Here is a 21903-nt window from a genome sequence, read left to right as displayed (position 1 = left end):
GTGTTTCCTACAACCACCAATTACTTCTGATGATTATTTTATTAGCCACCTACTTGGTAGGGACGAGTTAAATCCGTGCCGAGAGCCAGGGCGGCCGCCCGCATGGCTGGTGTGGCCCAGATGAGTGCTGTGATCAGGCACCCTCCGCCCATTTCCGCTGGGCTGCCGCCTTCACCCATTGCTGGCTCAGCTGGGCTCTGCCCCTGCTGGGTTTGGGAAGGGAAGTTGTCAGTCTGTGCTGCTCAGCTGCAGCTCAGGAGTTAGGTCCTCAGGAATCAGGAGTAGTAGGATTTATTTTTGCCTCCTAGGGATCGATGCCCCTGACCCAAATCCAGGGGCAGCCCGTAGCTAGTCTGAGGGAAGAAGACAATGCCCCTTTAGCTCGGTATGGGGTCGCTCACGCGGGGCCCCGGTCTAGCGCTGAGGACATAACGCATCCCACTGCCTGAATAGTCTCCTTGATCCTGCCCAATTGAAGTCAATGGAAGTTCTAGCACTGACTCCTCAGGATCAGGTCCTTAAATCCTTCCTCCTGCTTACCGCATCCACTTCAGCTCACCCTGCGCTGATTACAGCCAAGAGAGACAGCCAGGGCTGCTTTTCCCTGGGAGCTTCCCTGGCTCCAGGAGTCCAGGCCCCAGGTTTGAGAGCCACACGGCTCTTTCAGCAAACTCAGACAGAGCAGACAAATGGGACCAGCCTTGGGTGATGCTAATTAGAGGACAGGTCCATTTGGTTATTCATTAGCTTTTCATCTGAAACAAAACTGGAAACTGCAAAGCGAAGCATCAGTACACGAGGGGCCTGGGATCTGTTCTTACCTCCGCCACTGACGTGCTGCCTGACCACGGGCATGTCACTTTGCCTCCCTGCACCTTAGAGTTCCCATCTGAAAAATCCTGGGCTATGGCGAGGCTTCGTTAACTCCTGTTTGCAAGTCACTGTGGTGAGAGGAGCTGTGGGCGAGCAGAGCATTATTGTTGCTGCTGCTTCATTACTAGAGCTGGACTAATACTAATGTAGCACTTCGGCCTTCTAGAGTGTCGTCGTCGGCCATCCAAGGAGCTCAAAGCCCTTTGCAACCAGTAATTAAAGCAGTTTTTCACAGATGAGGAAACGAGCAATACAGCAACTTGCTCATGAGCACACAGCAGAGTCAGGACTAGAACACCAGGTTTCCTAATGCCCAGACCCACCCCAGCTCTAACCACTATGCCATCCTGCCTAGCCTGGGTTTGCTGACTACAGACGGCTTGTGAGCTGCAGAGTCTGGCTCTGAGTCTGCTCACCTGCAAACAGGAGGGCTTACTTAGCTCAGGTTTTCCCACTGGACTCCAGGATGTGTCGGGCCTATTCTGTTCCTCTTATTTCTAATTGGCATCTATGCTGCTGCTAGGTCAGTCCTGCTAGGGCTGCCTGTGTTACCCCTGCCTGAATATTTTGGGCCAGTCTGGGTGTTGTGGGGAGGAGGAAATGGCCTCTTTGCAAAAGTCCTTTAAACAGTCTGCACGAAAATCAGTCATGGGCTGGAAGGATGGAGACCTGTCTCTGCCCCGCCACTCTGGTTTGCTGGAGAGGCTTGAATCCAAAGGCCCAGTCCAACCATCTCTGATGTTTCTGGGAGTGACTCTAGCTCAGGGAGAGGCTGAGGATCATAAAGGGGTGGTGGAAATGCATGTGGGCAACCCCCTACCTTTATTGAAAGGATTAAGAGGCGTGAAGCAGTAGATGGCTGCGCTGATATTTATGCCCTTTGTTCCTTTCCCTCGGTTCGGCTCTGTGACTGCAGCAACAATAAACAAAGACTCGGGACCCACGTAAATCCCTAAGTAATTGGCTCACTGGTGCTGGGTGCTGGGCCGTTCGGGTATCTGCCCTCAGAGTCCTGATGGGAGCTGCTGGGTGCTGGGCCTTTCGGGTGTTTGCCCTCAGAGTCCCAATGGGAGGTGCTGGGCCTTTCGGGTCTCTGCCCTCAGAGTCCCAATGGGAGCTGCTGGGTGCTGATTCGGTTCCAGTGACGATCACAGTGCCAGGTTGATGTCCCAGCTGTGACGGTTTTGAGTCAGGACATGGGGGGCTGTAATCCTTTGGTCTAATTTTGGTGGGTGGATCCTGGGGGCCCGTGATGTGCAGGAGGTTGGACTAGCTGATCTGATGGTCCCTTCTGTCCTGAAACACCATGACATTGGCAATCCCGCCGCACTCTGCCAGTCCGGATCGTAACGAATGGATGGAATGGTGCTAAAGTGGGTCAGGAGAGTTCTGGAGGGGACCAGGACAGCTCAGAAAACTGTTAATAGGCCATTGCCTCTATCGATGACACTTATCTGCTCCCTGCCCTCCCACTGCCATAGTAACTGAGCACCCCGCAGTCTTTCCTGTAATTATCCTCATAATACCCCTCTGAGGCAGGGCAGTGCTGTTATCTCCATTGTACAGAGGGGGAAACTGAGGCCCAGCGAGGCAAAACAACTTGCCCATGGTCACAAGTCTGTGGCAGAGCAGGGAAGTGTCCTCCAGGTCTTCTAGATCCTAGGCTAATGCCCCGAACCACCAGGTCATCCTGCCTGTCTTTCACCACTAAGCTTCTGGTTCAAATCCAGCCCAGGTCAGCAGCGACCAAACGTTGCTATCCAATGGCGGGAGTGGGGCTTGGTCCAGTTCCCAAAGACAAGAGTCCCCATTACCAAAACGCTGATTGGTAGCCCAAGGTGAAACAAATTCTGGGGAATGACACTTCACTCTCCCTGCCTTCGCAGGCATTCCTCTGGGCAGGGCTGATGCCCGTCGGCGGGGGAAGCTTGCTCGGAAGCTGCTCTGCAGGCAATCAGGACCCAGTTCTGCTCTCAGGCCCGCTGCTGGAGCTCCCGTGCGGTGCGAGCCCTTCTGGAGGAAGGGTTTTTTCTGGTCATACTGCAACTCCTTTCGCCTGGAACAGCTCCACAGCCAGGTGCTCTCGGTGGGGTCGAGCTGCTTCTTTCTGTGTCGTTGCAGACGCCGTCAGCTGCGTTGATCCCGACGAGTGCATCCGAGTGTGTGGGTCCGAGGTGGGCTGCTCCAACATCGCTTACCCCAAGCTGGTGGTCGAACTGATGCCCAGTGGTAAGTCTGGGCCGTGCTGCTGGCAGTACCAGGCCATGCTGACTGTCTTGTGGGTGGGTGTGTGTCGGAGGAGCTGGGGGGCAGCTTCCCTTTTCCAGGCATGCCCAAGGGAGCTCTCTGCCAACAGCAAAACCACTTGGCTGCCTTGGGGCTTCCACCGGAGGGTTCCAAATGAGGAAGCGGAAAGCATGACAACAGGGAATCAGTGGCCATTCCAGCCCCTGGCAGGATTACAGCAGTGTCCTTCCTAGGCATTGATAACAGTTGCCTCTTTGTTTCCATTGCTGCAAAACCAGAAATAAGCGCTCAGTCAAACCCAGGAGGACAACGTGTGGTGGGGGAATGGGCTTCCTCCCATAGTGAGTCCCTTCCGCGCTTGGGCGAGCCAGGCCAGGAATCAGGGGAATCTCATGCAGCTGGAACAACAGCCTGTGTTTGCGTCCAGAGCCCTTCCTTTATCCCCCTTGCTCCTCCCTGGCCTTGTCTCTTCTCTCCCTCCAACGACATTCCACCCGTGTTGCACTGATTCTCACTGTGGGGAAGGAGGTGGGCCAAGTAGCTGGTTTATAATACCTGGCCCTTCAGGTCCCAGTCCCCAAGAGGGCAGGTTAGCCTGTCACTCCTTGGGGGTGACATCCAGCACTATGGATGCATTGGCAGGAAGAGGTGTCCAGCCAGTATATAAGAATCCGTTGTCATAGAATCATAGAAGATCAGGGTTGGAAGGAGCCTCGGGAGGTATCTAGTCCCACCCCCTGCTCAAAGCAGGACCAATCCCCAACTAAATCATCCCAGGCAGGGCTTTGTCAAGCCTGACCTTAAAAACCTCTAAGGAAGGAGATTCCACCACCTCCCTAGGTAACCCATTCCAGTGCTTCACCACCCTCCTAGTGAAATAGTGTTTCCTAATATCCAACCTAGACCTCCCCCACTGCAACTTGAGACCATTGCTCCTTGTTCTGTCATCTGCCACCATGGAAAACACCCTAGCTCCATCCTCTTTGGAACCCCCTTTCAAGTAGTTGAAGGCAGCTATCAAATCCCCCCTCATTCTTCTCTTCTGCAGACTAAATAAGCCCAGTTCCCTCAGCCTCTCCTCATAAGTCATGTGCCCCAGCCCCCCTACTCATTTTCATTGCCCTTCGCTGGACTCTCTCCCAATTTGCCCATGTCCTTTCTGTAGTGAGGGTCCCAAAACTGGACACAATATTCCAAATGAATAGAGGGGAATAATCACTTCTCTTGATCTGCTGGTAATTATCTTACTAATGCAGCCCAATATGCCGTTAGCCTTCTTGGCAACAAGGGCACGCTGCGGACTCATATCCAGCTTCTCGTCCGCTGTAATCCCCAGGTCCTTTTCTGCAGAACTGCTACTTAGCCAGTCAGTCCCCAGCCTGTAGCAGTGCATGGGATTCTTCATCCTAAGTGCAGGACTCTGCACTTGTCCTTTTTGAACCTCATCAGATTTCTTTTGACCCAAGCCTCCAATTTGTCTAGGTCACTCTGTACCCTATCCCTACCCTCCAGCATATCTATCTCTCCCCTCATCTTAGTGTCATCCGTGAACTTGCTGAGGGTGCAATCCATCCCATCATCCAGGTCATTAATCTTTATTTAATGCCTCTCACATGAGGACCTCAAAGCCCTTTACAGAGGTGGGAGCGATCTCACCTCTTATGTTAGGGGCAGGGAACCTGAGGCACAGCTGGTTAATGGCAGTGTCCTGGCTCAGAGTAACCTGCTCTAATCACTAGCTAATCCTCCGATGAATGAGTGCCATGCCATGAGGCCAGCTGAGATCTTAAAAAGTGAGCTCTTGTCTGCTCTTTGTGGAAATTAACGCTCCCATGGTACTTTCCAGAAGTGCTAGGGATTGGCAATTCGCTGCTGTGCAGTGTGCTAACTGGGCTGCTGCCTCCCTCCCCAGAGCTGGCTGCATTTCAGTGGTGCTGTGTGTCTGTCATTTTTATAGCTCAGTAGTGCTGCCCTCAGAGCACTCAGAGCGCCCAGGGATCAGAGCCCCATTGCCCAAAGTGCTGTCCGCGTGAAGAGCTCACAGTCTAAACTCACACAGCCGAATCCCAGGCCCAGACAAGTCAATGGAAAGAGAGTGGCTTCTTTGAGATGAAACCTGAAGTCCATGGTCCTTCTCTTTCTCCTCCAGGGCTGCGAGGGTTAATGATTGCAGTGATGATGGCTGCCCTGATGTCCTCCCTGACCTCAGTATTCAACAGCAGCAGCACCCTCTTCACCATGGACATCTGGAGGAAGATCCGGAGGAATGCCGAGGAGCGGGAGCTGCTTCTGGTGGGAAGGTAGGGGCAGGGTGTGGGGGGGTAACAGAGCCAGACAGACATTTTCCTTTTCATGGTGAAGATTAATGTACAGCCTATTAAGTAACTGCTCACAGCAGGGCTGCAAAACCCTGTGGTTATGAAGGAGAGATTTGTATTTTATTATTTATGATTTCATTTATAAAAGTGGTGCAAGAGAAGTGGTGCTTTAAAAATAGCTGAAAAGGCTTGGGCCTGATTCTGATCTCATTTGAACTGGTGTGAATCAGGAGTGACTCCACTTCAGCCAATAGAGGGTATACCAGTGTGTGAATCAGGAGTGACTTCACTTAAATCAATGGAATTATACTAGTGTAAAACCAGTATAAGCAAGAATAGTATTGAGCTCTGATTTTTGACCAGCCAGTGTGTGCCCCTTTTCTATCGTGCTGTGCTTAGGACAGGGAATTCATTTAGGAGGAACCTATTTCCTTTGTGTGATGAGGAGGGCTCTCTGAGAACTGGCAGCCAGGCAGAATGCAGGTGACAATCATAATAAAGGAATCTAGGTCATCACTTCCGAAGGGTTCGTTCTTAAATTCGTCTATGCTTTGTTGTGAATGTTTGTGCTGGTGATGGATCGATGGCTCTGGAGATGAAATCCTCTGCTTTCCCCTCACCCCGACGTGGAAGCCCTCCCATGAAGGCTGAGGGAATAGTGCTGTCTCCCCAGCTCTCTCCTTGCACACGTGAAAGGTGCTATGAAATGCGAAGTGCTCTGGTGTGCCAAGGATGTTCGGGTTGCTAATGGAGCAAATGACTCAGCTTTGGATGGTTCCTACAGCCAAGCTGGTCAGGTGGTCTCTCTTGTTTCCCCCCGCACATTCCCATTCCTGACTCATCCCCCAGTGGCACCTGTGCCTCAGTTTACCTGCCTGTAAAATGAGTGTAATGACACTGAAGCCACGCTCACAAATGCATTGTGAGCACAATTAATTACTGGTTACATAGTGCTTTGATTGCCCCAGGTTGAAAGGTGCTTCCTAAATACACATGGTAATTGCTAATCCATTACGCTGGCCCATTTTACTGGGCAATCTGTGCCAATCAAGTGCTAGACAACTCCTCGTAAACCCATCCCCATTTCCTGTGGCTGGGGGTGCTGGGGCCAAGTCAACCTCCTTGCCATTATCGTCGACGGAGACACTTGATGGCAGGGCGAGCGATGCCAGGCAGAGGGCTGGCGGCACAACAGGGCAGGTGACTTCCCACGGCAGTTGTTGAACATGTCGCTGGCTGGAGATAGAGCCTGGCTCCATCTGGGGCAACTCATCTGATCGCATGCCACAGCCCCCCTGGCCCTGAGCTTAGCTCGCCTGGCACCCGTGGGAGTAAGGCTGCCAGGGCTTGTTACAGACAGCCTCCGTTGAGGAGGCTGGGGCACATCCTGCTGCTCCGTTGGGTCCTGGGCTGAACCAGGCAGCACCTTGCGCCTTTCCTTGTGAGAGTCCCCACTGTCTCTGGCACCTGGGAGCTCTGTGAGTCAAGGCACTGAGGACCCACTGCGATGTGGGTCCCTGCGATGGCTCCCCGGGTAGGGTTGGTGCACGCTGTATCCCTCTGTCCCTAGGATGGATGAACCTGCCCCCGAGACTCCGTAGCAAAGGGAGTAACTATAGCCCTGATTGCGATCTCACTCGCACCCGCTTTGCTCTGTTGGCCTCGGCAGAGTCCCTCCGGATTTCCCCCAGAGAGCCAGAGCCTGAGCCTGGGCCCCAAACCATCTGCTTGGCAGCACAAAGCGACCCCAATGCCAGTTTCACTGGCCCCATGAGGATCCCCCTGGCACTGGAATCGTTGAGGGGCATGGAGCTGCCTAGAGGCCCCCTAGGCCATGTCCCAGCACAGATTGCAGATTGGGTGTCCGAATCACCTCCAGAGAGGGGCTATGGACAGCCAGTGTGAGTTACAGCATCCACCAGAATTCAGGATCCGCTCTCCCTACAGGGTCAGGAGGGGTTCTCCCACCGCTCTAGGTAATCCACCTTCCGAGAGACATTAGTTAGATCAATGGAAGAACTCTCGCGCCATCTACGCCGGGGGTTAGGTCGATTTCACCAATGTGGATTTTTCAGGCCCCTGAGCCACGTAGCTGGGTTGACCTGACTTTTTAGTGTAGACCTGGCCTTAAAGTCAGCTTTCCCCTCCTCCCTCTGGTCATGCGCTGAATGCAGCTCTCCAGACCGTGGGAGTTACTTGCATACACAGTGTTGCCAAACCCCCATGCATTTAAAAATCATGAGATTTCAAAAATAATAAACGTGAAGGTCTTGATTTGCATTCTGGTTTTGGAGCTGTCAGGGGGCATGTTTTCAAGATTTTCTCTTCAACCTGGAGGGCTAGGAACTTAGTTTGTTTTAGGTGCGAGCAGAGAGTCTCATGTAGTCACCTGAATCCAGGAGGTGGGGCTTAAAGAAAAAACACCAAATGTTGTGAGTGTAGGTACCACGGCATATATCTGGAAAAAAACTACAGGCATGTGTCTTCTCCTGTGTTCCCACTAACGCCCTATGATTAATCAGAGCAAAATAATTTAAAAATACCAGTGTATTTTCTGAGCCGTGTTAATCTGTATCACCAAAAAGAACAGGAGTACTTGTGGCACCTTAGAGACTATCAATTTTATTTGACCATAAGCTTTCGTGGGCTAAAACCCACCTCATCAGATGCATGCAGTGGAAAATACAGTAGGAAGGTATATATATACACAGAGGGCCTGAAAAAATGTTGCCATACCAACTATAAGGAGAACAATCAGTTAAGGTGGGCTATTGTCAGCAGAATAAAAACTTTTGTAGTGGTTATCAGGATGGCCCATTTGCAGCTGTTGACAAGAAGGTGTGAGTAGCAATAGGGAAAAAATTAACATGGGGAAATAGGTTTTACTTTGTGTAATAACCCATCCACTCCCAGTCTTTATTCAAGCCTAATTTAATGGTGTCAAGTTTGCAAATTAATTCCAGTTATGCAGTTTCTTTCTGGAGTCTGTTTTTGAAGTTTTTTTGTTGGGGTATTGTGACTTTGGAGCTGTTTGTTTACTACTTGCACTTCTCTCAGCTCTGGCACTAAAACTGGGCTAGTCAGTTTCACCTCTGTTTATAAACAGTTTCACTTTGTGGTTTTCTTGGGCTAACACAGTGCTGCAATTCAGGGGTTGCAAACAATACAGAGAGAGGTGTATTTATTTTTCAAGAGCAAGCAAGTTTCTGTATGAATTTTAAAAAGAAAACACATGGATGGCAACATTGTTTTTTTCATCCTGGGCTTTCCATCAGTGTTTTTTTTTTTTAACCAAAGCTAAATTTGGACTGCTGTCTGGTGGAGCCCCTTTATACCACGGCCCAGCTTTTGCAAATGATCACATGCTTTCACCTGTAAATATGCGGGGACAATTCCCCTGGCTGGTCCATCCCACTGAGACAAGATCTGATGAAACAGGAGCATACCTCTCCTAATTGTTTTCCTTTCGTCTATTTTTGTACTTGTGACAATCAATTTGCTGGTGGTGCGTGAGCAGAAAGAGAAAGAGCCTAGAAAATGAAGTAGCTAATGTTCCTGCAATTAAGGCGCTGTCATTAAAAACCATGCAACAAAAGGAAGCCCGAGGATGAGGCCTCCGCCTGCTAGATGATTCAACTTATTTGCTTAGATCTTTCACAATGTTTTGATTAATTCTGGGCCAATAATACTGCCAACTCGGCATGGCTTATCCTAGGGAATCTGTGCTGCATAACTCAGTGTAGTAATAGTGATATTATGTTGCAGTCACATAACACCTTTCATCAGAGGGTGGTTAAGTGCTGTAAAAAAATTATGAATCTGCAGCTGTGGTTAGATGAGGAGAAAGGAAGTCAGGGTCTTATTCTTGGTTCTTCTGTTGATGGGAACAAGTGGCTTAACCTCTCTTTCCTCCCTAATACTTACCAGGGCCACTGTGAGGCTTCATTGTTTGTTTTTGCTTTTGTAAAATACTTCAGGATCTTGGGATGAAAGCGTAATTGTTTATTTTATGATTGTCACTTGCAGTGGAGGAATATCCGGGACCTGTCACTAGTAACGTGACAAGAATGCACGCCTCTTATATACATTTACACATATTATTGGGCTCAATCCATTGTTCGTGTAGCATGGTGGGTTTCCTAGGTTTGGGGTCTTTGGCCTAAGAGATGGAGCTTCCCCAGGTTCCCTGGAGATACCAGCCATTCCAATACCACGGTGATGGGCACGATGTAACATAGCTCGATTGTAAGCTGTTTGGCACAGGAACTGTCTGTTCAGTGTTTGTCCAGCACCTGGCACAACAGGGTCCTGGTGCATAGCTAGTGTTCCCGGGTGCTATGATAATACAAGTAATCATTAACAATAGCTAGGCGGATGGGCAGACAGAGAGATTGACTGTGCTTTGTGCATAGACTATACAATCCACCGTATCGCTTCCAGGGAATGCTTCCGAAGATTCAGGCTATAACTTCCTTTTCTTAATGTCACTCCATTCCCCCTACCTCCACCCCCCTGGATCACACTCATGTCTCTCATTCTTGGCCATTTACATCTCTCCACTGCTCGTAGCCTGTTACTCTGTCTCTCTTAGCCATCACTTAGCCAGGGTCTATAGATTTCGCTCTCTTGGTCTTGCCTTGTAAGCCAGTCCCCCCGGCCCTCCTTCCCCCTTGTCATCCTTCTTATGCCTCTCTGAATTCCCTCTAGTTCTCCCATTCCTTTCGGATACAGAGGCTCCCCGAGCTGGGGTGCGGTCTTCCCCGGACCATTGCTCAATGCCACCAATCACGATGATTAAGAATGACACACCTCGGGGGCGGGGGGCTTTCAGAGCTTTATCAGCAGTAACGAGCAGATGACTAAACACAAGGTGATTCAATGGGCACAGACAAACCCCGATGGGGGAATTCAGGCCGGAGCATGCCTCAAAGAGTCAGAAAGTCAAGTGTGCGGGAGCTGGGGAGAGGAAATGGGAGAAGAATAGAGGGTTGCTGCATGGATGAGGCACTGGCATGTTTCACGGCACTCAGGATGGAGTGGAATTACTCGAGGCGGGTTTGCTCAGAGCTGTTACAGGAGAACACTGCTTTGACACTAGTGAGACCTAACCCCCTTAGGGTCTGTCTACACCACAGTTAAAATCTGCACCTGGCCCATGAGACCCGGGCTAAGGGGCAGTTTAAGTGCAGTGTGGATGTTCAGGCTTGGACGGGCGCACAAGCACTAGGACCATTGTGAGGTGAGCTACAATGCAGTTATCCAGCCCCTTAGCCCAGGCCCCAAGAGCCCTGGTCAGCTGCAGGTGTCTAATACTCTTAGACATCACCTGGGCAGGTCCCGCTGCTGGCCTGCCCTTTTTATCTGCATTGCTTTGTGCTGCCGGGTGAGAGAACCTGGGTTGGAGTCCTGATTCGAGCCACCGTCTCCCTGACACAGCGCCGCAGGGAGAAAGCGTGCCACTCAGTGGCGCCCACTGCTGGCTGACCCAGGAGCAGCACTGATGAGTCCAGTGCCAGCCCGCCTCTGCCCGAAGGATGCAGTCTCTGGGTGGGTCTGCACCACAGACAAAGGTGGAACTGTAGCCCGGGGAGCTCTAATCTAGCTAGTGTGGGTAATTGCAGTGAAGATGTGGTGGCATAGATGTGGCAGCATCCCAACTACGTACCCAGAGTCCCCAGTGGGGTGGCAAGCCCATGCCATCACGTCCTCACTACAGTATGTTACAGGGCGGTGTCTGTCCCACTACCTGGGGTATCTAAACCTCCTGCACCTGTTCTGTGGATAAATGGGATAATTCAGCCCCTAGGAGACAGACTCCCCCTGCCCTGCAGGACCCAGGGCCTCCCGGGGAAGGGGTTTTCCCCACAGGATCTTGTCCCTGGAGCTACATGTTTGCTGGGGATCTGAGGGGTTGAAAGCTCCAGTTCAGCGATCAGCGAGTGAAACCAGAGCAGCTGGGCAGCGTGGGGGGTGAGCACAAGAGGCGCTTGGGTGGGAGGTGGTAGATGACTGGAGCAGTGCAGGTGCTGAACATGGACTGGGGGTGAGAGCTAATGGGAGCTTGAGTTATCCTGTGCTAGGAGATCCTCTCCTTGGATGCCTGGGGAGCGTGGGTTTTGAGGGGCGGGAGGAGAAACAGGCGCAGAGGCGGGATGGGACTTGCCCAAAGTCACCAGGCGGTTAGCTTGGGGCTTGAATTCCCTGTACTGCCCCAGACTTCCTGGGTGACCTTGGCCGAGTCACTTAGCCTCTTTGGGTCTCAGCCCCCAGCTGTCCAATGGAGGTAACAGCCTCCTGAAGCGTTGGGAGGATCTACATGCTAAGGATTGAGGTGCTCACGCACTACGGGAACGGGGTCTAGAGACACACCGATAACAGACGGGCCTGGCTGGGAATAGAGCCCAGGTTCCCTGACGCCTAGTCCTGGCCACTAGCCCCTGCTGCTTCCGGAAAGGGTGGGTGGATGTTCAGCCTCCCAGGCCTCTCCACACCCCCCTGTTGGTTCTCCACGGGGAATGTGGCTTAGCCCGTGGAAAGCCCTTGAATTTGATGGTTGAGAGGCTCACATTGAAAATCTTCCCATTCGGCTCCTTTGGGCCGATCAAGGGACTGATGAGAGAACAGCTGCGCCATGTGGCTCGCCCCAGCCGAGCCCAGCACACGAACCATCTGATAGGAATTACCAGGGGGCTGATCAGCGGCCCTTGTCCAGCCGTCAGGGGAGTTTTATGGGCACTGGGACTGTGGGACTCGGCCCTCTGTCTAAGGTAACGTTTTTAAAAGTGCCCAAGTGACTAACAAGCCTAAATCCAAGGCCTCTAAGTCCCCTGGACACTTTGGAACATGTTAACCAGAGCTGACGTCTTTTAAAAATGTAGCACTTGTCTGTTCCCCTGGCAAGACTGAGCCTGCTCAGAGCCCTCCTGGCCGAGGGAGCTAGCCGGGGCGCTTTCCACGTCAGCGTGCGTTTTGAGTGCCAGCCAGAGGCTGCTGTTGTGGCTGGGAGGGTCACCTGACCACAGCGCCACATGTTCGCCCTCCCAGGGGTTAGTGTGTTGCCTCTCCAGTGCTCCCACACCTTGCTGTCCAGGCAGCTGCAGATCCAGCTCAGCCTAGGACCTTGTCATTAAACTGCTGAGCCAGCCTTCTGCATAAGATCTTCCCGGAGCGCTGACAGTGATGCAAAGTCAGGATACCACCGGGGGGAACAAACCTCATCTATCCCTGCACATGAATAAGCCTCCTCCCCAAGGCATTCGTTTGCTTTAGGACGCAAGGCCAGACCATGGCAGCAGTATCTGGGTGCATCCCAGCAAGCCCTGCGGCTCCAATCCTGTGGTGAAGAAATGCTCATGCTTCCCTTACTGACTCGTTTCGTTGGGCTGCCCGGAGTCCGTCTAGAGGCGGGAGAGGGCTTGGTTTGGATCTCACGCCATCTGAGAGGCCTGCTCTCCAAAGCATTTGACCCAGAAGGAAGGGCCTTGTGATTATTATAATTAAACGGAGGGCATTTTGACTGGGATATAAGTAAAGCAATTCCAGGCCTGCACGCCTCAGCTCTCTCCCTGACACGCAGCGCCCTGCAGCTGGGGACACAGAGTCAGGATGCTTGGTAAGCCAGCCTGTTGTTGGGAGGTGTTTGGGTACCTTCAAGGCGACTGTCTGCTTCAGCATGGGCTTGCCAGCTGCTTTGGGAGCAGCAGGCATCTAGGGTGGCATGAACCACAAGCAGCAGCAGGTCTGCGCTGGGGACAAAATCGTCAGCCGTGAAGTATGCCTGTCATTAGCGCACTGAGCGGCTCCTGTCCCCAGTAGTGTGCTCAGAGCCATCAGGTGTTACACAGATTGCGGTCCAGGTTTCATGCAGTGTTTAGACAGACTCTGATGCAGTGTGACACTGGATCTGCTCCAGGTTAGTGTTCCGTGCCCCTTGGAGCACACAACACTGTATGGATTGAGTGAGTTGTATTGCCCTGTTCCTGCAAAGGGATCGGGCTCAGGGCAGGGTTAGTTGTTAGGCCCAGGAGCCTGGGCCTAGCATGCAGCTGCCCCGGCAGGCTGGGAACATGTAGCAGCCGGGTAGCCAGGAAAGCAGGGGAGCCTCAGGAGTGGCCGGTGTCCAGCCTGCAGCTGCGATCGCCAAGGAGTTGTAGTTGCGAGTCTGCCAGGCGCAGTGGGGGAGCAGGGTGGTGCCGGTGGAGCTGGGACTCGGAAATGAAAGACCTGCAGCCCTAGGCGTGCCCGACCTAAGCTAGCAGGCCACTTCGCTGCCGGTGCCAACGCCTCCTATTATTTCAGTGAGAGGCAAGAAAAAACGAACCCTGAGGATCTTTTCTCCATGTCTGGCATCTGGTCACCCTAGGAGAAAGCCCTAGTCCACTCCGGTGTCTGTAATCAGTAAAGGCCAGGCTGGCCCTGTGCTTTGAATTTCAGTGCGTATCTACCCCAGTGTGTGATCGACCGATCTGGGGCCACGGACTTTTCCTAATGGAGGAGCACGAGGCCCCACCCCCTCCATGGCCCTGCCCTTCTCCGAGGCCTCTCCCCTTGGACAAGCCAGAAGCTGGAGTTGGGTTGGGGTAAGATCTGTGTGGGCAGCTGTGGGGAGCTGCACACCCTCCACCTGCCCTGGACTGGGGCCCGGAGGCAGGGACACAGGCTGGGGGCTGCTCTCAGACCCCGCCACCCCCCCGGCCAGGTGGAGCGTCCATGGCTCCCCACAGCTGCCTGGGCTCCCTGGGCCATTCTTACCTGGGCTGGGTGGGCCCACTCTGTTCTGGCACACCTGGACTAGTCCCTTCTGGCCTTAAACCCTATGATGCAGGCATCATAGACAAGTGCTTCTGGACTGGTCCCTTCCGGCCTTAAGCCCTATAACGCAGGCACCATAGACAAGTGCCTCCTATGTGCTGCATGCTAAACTCATGCCTGTCCCTTGTGTATATTGCATGCACCGGGCAGGCTTCACATGTGCATTCCCTCAGGAGTGCGTTACATTACATGCCACCCGCTGGGGATAGCCCGTCCTCCTCTCTGCAGCTGACGGGTCTGTTTCTTCACACGTGGCATTGCTGCCTCTTGCAGGATAGTCACAGTGGTTCTGGTCGCCATCAGCGTGGTCTGGATCCCCATCCTGCAGAGCTCCAACAGCGGCCAGCTGTACATCTACATCCAGTCTGTGACCAGCTGCCTAGCTCCGCCCATCACGGCTGTGTTCGCCCTGGCCGTTTTCTGGAGACGAGCCAATGAGCAGGTAAGCTCTCTGCCATTTCGTGTGTGTGTGTGGGGGGTCTCTAACGCCTACATGTTACAGCTGGAAGAGACCAGTGCCATCATCTAACCTGACTCCCCTGCATATCATGGACCAGACAACCTCCCCTGATGATTCCTGCATTGGCCCCACTGCTTCTGGTGGAGCTACAGCAGTGCTTTGCAAACTTTTTTCATTTGCAGCCCTCTGAACCATTTTGAATAGAGGTGCAGCCCCCTTTGGAAATCTTCGATCCCCAATGGTCCGCGGACCACAGGTTGAAAGCCTCCGAGCTAGAGCATCTCTTGTAGAGCACTGGCCCGTCTTAGCTGGTGCGATTTCAGTTGCCATGGTTCACCACCGTTATTCCAATGCATGCTGGCCTTTCCCTTGGGGAAACCTGGGGTCAGACCCTGTTCTAGGTCACACGGGAAAATCCATTTACTGCATTTCTGCACTGGCTCCACATTGTGGCTCCCCATGCTGGCACATGGCCAGCAGGGGGCAGTACAATTCCTGGAAGAAGCCTTTTGCCCATACACAGCATTGCACAGTTGACCCCTGAATTTTAAGAGAACTCTGAAGAATCAGGTGCTGGTAACTGCTATTTGGATGGCCCAGGGGTCTCAGCTGAGGTGGAAACGCCTCTATTGTTGGGTCTCTCGTTAGGGGCACCAAGACTTTCCTGGAATAAACAGAGGGGCGCAGGTAGCCTCGGGACCCCAGCCTTCCTGAAGGGCATTGGGCTAGTCACGTGACCATTGACAGGCAGGAGGGGCCCTACATTGATTTGTGGGTTGTAGCAAAGTCTCACCATGCTGTTGTCTTAGCTGAGTGCCCATGAAATGTCTCACGACCCTGCCACCAAGTGAGACCCCCCAGTTTTCCCTTAGTGGTAAAGGAGCTACTAGAAAGTGGAGGAGATGTGGCATGGCAAGCAGCACTTGGAGTCTCATCAGGCCAAGGATCAGCCCCATGAGCCTTACACTCCTGAGGACTTAAAGATCATTGGTTTCTTCTTCGGTAGGACAAAGCCAAGGGTTTCAGGGATCAGGCTCATCCATGAGGACGTGGCCAGTCCAGTTCTGGCTGTCCGGTTCTAGCCGCTGGCACCATCAGGGATTTCTGAAGAGTCTTGTTTGAGGAACCGAGTCCCAGTCCCCCAAAGAAGAGCAGAAATTGCGCTTGCCTGCGTTTGAGACCAGAGCGAGCCGGTGGTTCCCCAAGGAACTGGTGGGTGCGTCATGTGTAGCTGACATGTGAGCACAGCCCAGGTGCTGACATGCAACACTGCCCGACTGTGGCCTGGGAAGTTTTAAACTCAGTGTCACAGAAAACAGTAACTGTCAGGCAACTGCGTTAGCAAACAGCAGACTGGGACCCGAGGGACTTTCCACTGCATAAATACATGTTTGTTACATTCTCGTTAGTTAGCATCCTGGAAAGAAAGAACCCAGCCAATGGCAGAACCTGTGCAGTGCTGTCTTGTGGCTGGTCAGAGAATAACATTTGTATTACAGTACAGGAGAACCTCGGAGTTACGAACACCTCGGGAAGGGCGGTTGTTCATAACGCTGAACAAAACGTTCTTTCAAAAGTTTACAACTGAACATTGACTTAATACAGCTTTGAAACTTTATTCTGCAGACAGAAAATCCTGCTTTTAACCATCTCAATTTAAAGGAAACAACCACAGAAACAGTTTCCTCACCTTGTCAAATCTTTGTTTTAAACTTTCCCTTCATTTTTTTAGTAGTTTACATTTAACACAGTACTGCACTGGATATGCTTCTTTTTTTTTTTTTTTGTCTTGGCTGCTGCCTGAGTGTGTACTTCCAGTTCCAAATGAGGCGTGTGGTCGACTGGTCAGTTTGTAACTCTGGGGTTCGTAACTATGAGGTTCTACTGTAACTCCTAACTACAATTCGGGTTCCTTGGTGCTAGGGGCTGTACGTGCACAGTAAGAAACATTATCTTCATTTTACAGACGGGCACCTGCAAGAGAGGAGATATGTTTGCACTGCGGCTGGAGGTATAATTTTGAGCTTGGGTAGACGAGCTTGGGCAAGCTTTGGTCAAGATAATGCACTAAAAATAGCCGTGTAGCAACTGGAGTGGTAACCCAGGATTGCAGTCTGTCAGCTGACCCGTGTGGCTACACTGCTAATTTTAATGCGCTAGCTCGATCAAAGCTAATGTGTGTACAGGAACCTGAGCTGCACCTCCGGCTATGCAGAAAGCGACTTATCACACAGGAAGTCTATGACACAGCGGGGATTTGAACCTAGAACTCCTGAGTCCCACCCCAGGGCCTTAACCACAAGACCTGGGCTGGTCACCCAGGCTGTGGCCACATTAGGATGTGCTCACTGACAAAGGCAAGCCAGGAAGGGAGTTCAGCAGAGAAGTGCGTTCTTCAGCCCTCACCTGCCCTATCGACATGATGGATTCCCGCCAGGCGAGACCTTCTGGGAGAGGCGCCATCATCCTGAACGTCTTTGTTTTGCAGGGAGCTTTCTGGGGCCTGATGTTGGGGCTGGTGCTAGGCCTGGCTAGGATGGGGCTGGAGTTTGTGTATCCTTCACCCCGCTGTGGCATCCCGGATGAGCGCCCCTCCCTCGTGAAGGACGTTCACTACCTCCACTTCGCCATCCTCCTCTGTGCTCTGACTGCTGGCGCCGTGGTGGGGATCAGCTTGCTGAGCAGGCCCCCCGCCGAGATGCAGGTGGGTAAAGTCGCCCTGGTCGGGTTGCGTGGCCCCAATGAGGATCAAGTGATCAGCTGTTCAGTTTGACTGCAAAGGGGGCGACGAGCAGCAGGGCTGACGTTTGAGCTGCTCCTTGTTTCCCTTCCTGCTGCCAAGAGGCCATGGTGGCCACCCCTCCTCACAACCCCCTGCACAGGTCAAGCCAGATGTTATTGGAGTCTGGTGAGAGTACCAAGGTGGGCATGTCAGCCAGGAGGCAGGAGACGGGTCCTGCGAACAGGTCTCCTATTTCCACTTGCCCCCATAGGGAAAAGACACAGCCCGCACCCTCCCACCGTGAAGCTCTGATGCTGAGGGGCACGTGGCTGGCAGCAAAAGTCCTAAGCCACGGCCTGTGGGCAAACGTACGGGCAAAGCAGCCCTGAGCTCAGCTTCTGCTGTTGGACCGGGATTGCAGTTTGGTAGCCACGCAAAGGAGCGCAGTGGTGCCGTTACATGTCGAGCACAGTCACTGCTGTGGCATTCAGATCCACCCGCTACTTGCACCCACGCACGTGGATCCTTCCTTCGTGCAGGGAAGCCCCCATGTCCAGCAAGAGACGTGTGTCCTTGGGACAGGCGTATGTGGCTGGGGAAAGGCAGCTCTCTCACAGCTACTTCTCTGGATGGGAACAAGGGCAGTGATTGCAGAACTAAGAGCCAGGGAGACCTATCCAAATCCTCCAGCAAGAGGCACAGAATAGCTGTCTCTGAGGAACCACTTTCAATGTCCTCTCTGCTCCACCCATGCGTGGCTGCTCAAGGCTGCTCAGGGCTTCAATGTCTTCTCTGCTCCACCCCTGCTGTGGCTGGGCTGTTTTTCTTCGTCAGCCGGAAGGCAGCCCGACAGCAGACCGACCCGCTGTGTTCCGCTTGTTTGCGTTGCCCTATGCCTGGTTGATGTTATGTCACGTGAAAGCGGGGATGGGGATTCGGAGCAGGGAAGGGTGATGAGCTCACACCCAGAACACGCTATGGGAGGAGGGGCCCACACGCACATGGAAATTCCCCCCCTCCCCTAGTCCAGTGGCATTTGAGGTCAGCCCATCGTAGAGAGAGGCTCCGACCATGGAGATGGGCTCTGGGTCTGGACTTCCCCAGGGCTGGGGTGTTGGTTCCGTTGTCCGAGTCTGGGGCCAGGGAGATGGTGGTAGGTGTCAGAGCATGGGGTTTATTTCGGGGGAGCCAGGCAACATGCAGGAGTTTGGGATACAGGGAGCACAAGGACCTGCCCCAGCTGCGAGCATGGCCAGTGACTCTCCTGCCAGCTGTCCGCTGGCCGAGCTCACGCTGGGCTGCGCTGACCCACACAGGCCCTGGCCAGAGCCTCAGCTGGTGTAGCTCCACTGAAGGGGGTGGAATGACCCTGATTTACACCCAGCTGAGGATCCGGCCTGGAAAGTTCAGTCCGGGATTCGAATCTGGCAGGTGTTTAGGGGGCCTCTCTGCAGAGACGCTGGCTGGGCTGAGCAGCATGGGGAGATCATTGGGTGACCTCCCACCTTGGGGGCTGGGTATGTCCCCAGGCACGGGCTGTTCCTGTTGTCCTTCACCACAGGCTCTTTGCTGGGCCTCCTCAGAGGAATAACTGGGCTCCTCCAATTCCCACCCGGGGGTGATGTGAGACGGTGCTTCCCAGACACTGCTGCATTCGCTCCCCGGATCTGGACACCCCCCACAACAAGCTGATTCTTCAGGTTTACCATGGCAGCACCCAGTGCGGGGCCCTGGCGCTGAGGGATCAAACCCCCATAGGCGAGGCCATGCCTGGAGGGCGAGTGCTGCCAGGCCAGGCTGAGGGATCGCAGGGTGGCTGTGGCCGCACCGCAGGAGGGCGCTGTCTTTGTGCTCAGATAATACAGGCCATGTGACCTCAGGCATGGCCTCCTCTCATCCTGGGGGGAACTGAGGGTGGCTTCACTGAGGGGCAGGAGAATCAGATCTCAGACTCCAGAGCCAGTTTGCCATAGCAGCTGGTGACGCTGGGAACCTCCGTTTTCAGATGCCCAACTTGAGACACTTGAAAGGGTCCCGGCAGAGAGTGGGTACTCGGCCCATCTCCTCTTGCTGTGCCACTCTTCTGCTCTGGCCTCTCTAAGCCTCCCGCTCTGCTTTCCAGATAAAGAACCTCACCTGGTGGACCATTTCCCGGGGGCGCCTGCCTCTCGAGATCTCCATGGCCAGCGCATCAGCAGGGACCCACTCACCCAGGAGAGGAAAGGAGGGTGCGTGTGATTTGATATTGCCCAGCCAGGGCTTGGGATGGACGCAACGCTAGGACTAAGAACCCAATGACGAAGGGGTGGTCTGCACTTTGAGCTGGGGGTGTCATTCCCACCTCAAGGAGACATACTGGATGTAGATCTGAGTGTGCTTGGGCACGTGGGTGTGTGAGTGGTGGGAGGGGCTATACTCTAGCATGCTAGTTCGCTCCTAACTACAGCAGGGATGTCTCCTTGAATCCCAGCTGCAGACTTGCCTTTAGACCTGGAAATCTGCTGTGGCCTGGGCCGTGTTCTGAGCTCAGAAGGGTCCTGAGTTCCAATCCCAGTGCAGGGAGTTGGGGAGGAGCCGGGGAGGGAACAGGGTGCTGGGAGTCTTTGTTCTGGGATCAGGCTCCTTGGCCTTGCCCCCCACTGCTTGAAACACAGACTCTCTTGCTCTGCACATCCTCAGGCACAGCTCTCTTTGGCTAATCCTGGCCCTTGTGAAGCATGCAGGGCAGGTGATACCCATGACTCTGTCCCCCTCATAGTCTCTCTCCATCTGTGACAGATTCCCAGGAGGGGGCACCAGGGACCTGCCCCTGCATGGATTCCTTCTGCAGTCCCCAGGGGGCGAAGACTGAGGGATCCCCAGCAAAGGCTCTGAGGGACACCACAGAGGCCCCCTTCTGGGCTAGGATCTGCTGCATCAATGCTGTGATCCTGATGTGTGTCAATGTCTTCTGTTATGCCTATTTCGCTTAGCCCTACTGCAGCCAGGTGGTGTGGGGGATCTGATCTGGAGCAGGGCCGGGGGTGGGAGGAGGGGCGAGGGAGAAGGGGAGGAAGGTGTAGTGGGGAGGGATGGGGCGAGGGGAAGGTGGAAAGCGACAGTTGTGTGATTAATTCCCCCTTCCCCTTCCTCTACATTCTGGATATTGGAGGGTTTTGCATCAGCTTAACTTGTCCCAAAGTTTTTCGTGGGCCAGAAGGTTGGAGTACCAGGGTTGGCACAACAGGTCCCTACGGCCTGTCTTTCCACAGCTCGCCATAGCTCTTTGGTGAAATGTGTCGGATGGTCTCCCCAGTTCCACATGGCAGGGGCAGGCGGTGCTTGGGAGGGGCCCAGGAGGTGAATAGCTGGAGGTGTTTCAGCTTGGGGGAGAGGAGAGATTTGTGGAAGATCAAGAGCTGGAAAAGCAGGGGGGCTGCAGGTCAGGACTGAGGTGCATTGACAGAGCTGCCTGGGAGCAGCGTGCATACCCTGCGTGTGTGTTCTGTCCATCCCAGGGCCATCACTGGGCTCCGAAACTGAACCTGGCTTTTCCAATCTTGTACACTTTTGGTTTATTTGTTGAATAGCATTTAAGATCTAAGCCACTGATTCTAAAGAAGCTTATGGTACAACGGACAAAGACATTGCATGGGGCAGTAGCTTTGGACAAAGCTGGCCTGCAGCTCTCGTATGCACACAGTAGACTGTTATGTCAGCCCTGGTGAATGTGTGTAACCTGTATTTCTAGCTCCGGATGGCCCTCCTAAAATTGGAAATGGAAACCAGCCACCTCACGGCAGGTTCTGTGTATACCCCCCTCCCTTGTGTTACCTCAGAATAACTTTTTATTTTCTCAGAATTAAAATGCAGTTTGCAGCTAGAAATTATATCTGCCTGACCATCCCCTGTGGGCACCCCATGACAATGCCATCTGCTTGGTTGCTTGCAAATAATCACTGAATTATTGAACTGTGCGGCTCCAGCACTGAAATCTGGGGGGTTTCCCATCAGTCCTGCAAGCGCTGCCTTTCTGGAGGCTGTACTTCTGGGGAGTGAAGCAATATTAGCCAATGAGCTCTGGCCTAATGGGATGATGTCACTGCAGAAATAGCTGGTGTGTGTCTGCATACTCAATTTCCCGGGATATGACACAGGCTAACAGAAACATGGTGATATTGAACCATGGTACATTGGTGAGATTCGTTTCATTTCCCAGCCACGTCACCATTAACCTGATCTCATTGTCCATGTGGAGAGAGAGATTTGCTTTACTTTCTTTAATGACCTCAGGGAACAAGCTATATATATGAAAAATCAAACTGATTGAATAGTAGTTTGAAAATAGAAGCTAGAAAGAACTGCTGACACCATGGCTGGCCTCTCATTTCCCCGACGGTGTAGTCAGAACGTGACACCCTGATGCATCCCCGATATTAACAAGGAGCCCGCTGAGTATTCTGGGTTCAGACTGGTCTCGTGGAATTTAGTCT

At 53.1% G+C, this 21903-nt stretch overlaps 1 protein-coding gene across 1 annotated transcript in view; it reads left to right on the top strand.

Annotated features, from left to right (window-relative positions):
• SLC5A10 (solute carrier family 5 member 10) overlaps positions 1-21571 on the top strand; it is an 85776-nt gene extending 64205 nt beyond the window's left edge. Inside the window, exons 10-16 of the mRNA XM_050967279.1 lie at positions 2995-3102; positions 5270-5420; positions 14523-14691; positions 17198-17413; positions 19554-19590; positions 20262-20366; positions 21162-21571. Of these exons, the coding sequence (XP_050823236.1) occupies positions 2995-3102; positions 5270-5420; positions 14523-14691; positions 17198-17413; positions 19554-19590; positions 20262-20305 (725 nt within the window). The 3' untranslated portion in view covers positions 20306-20366; positions 21162-21571. The remainder of the gene's footprint in view (positions 1-2994; positions 3103-5269; positions 5421-14522; positions 14692-17197; positions 17414-19553; positions 19591-20261; positions 20367-21161) is intronic.
• Positions 21572-21903: the final 332 nt, after the last annotated feature.

This window comes from Gopherus flavomarginatus, chromosome 9 (genome assembly GCF_025201925.1).
Source record: "Gopherus flavomarginatus isolate rGopFla2 chromosome 9, rGopFla2.mat.asm, whole genome shotgun sequence".
NCBI lineage: Eukaryota > Metazoa > Chordata > Testudines > Testudinidae > Gopherus > Gopherus flavomarginatus.
Note: the sequence above shows the minus strand (reverse complement) of the source record. Positions and strands in the feature narration are given on the sequence as shown.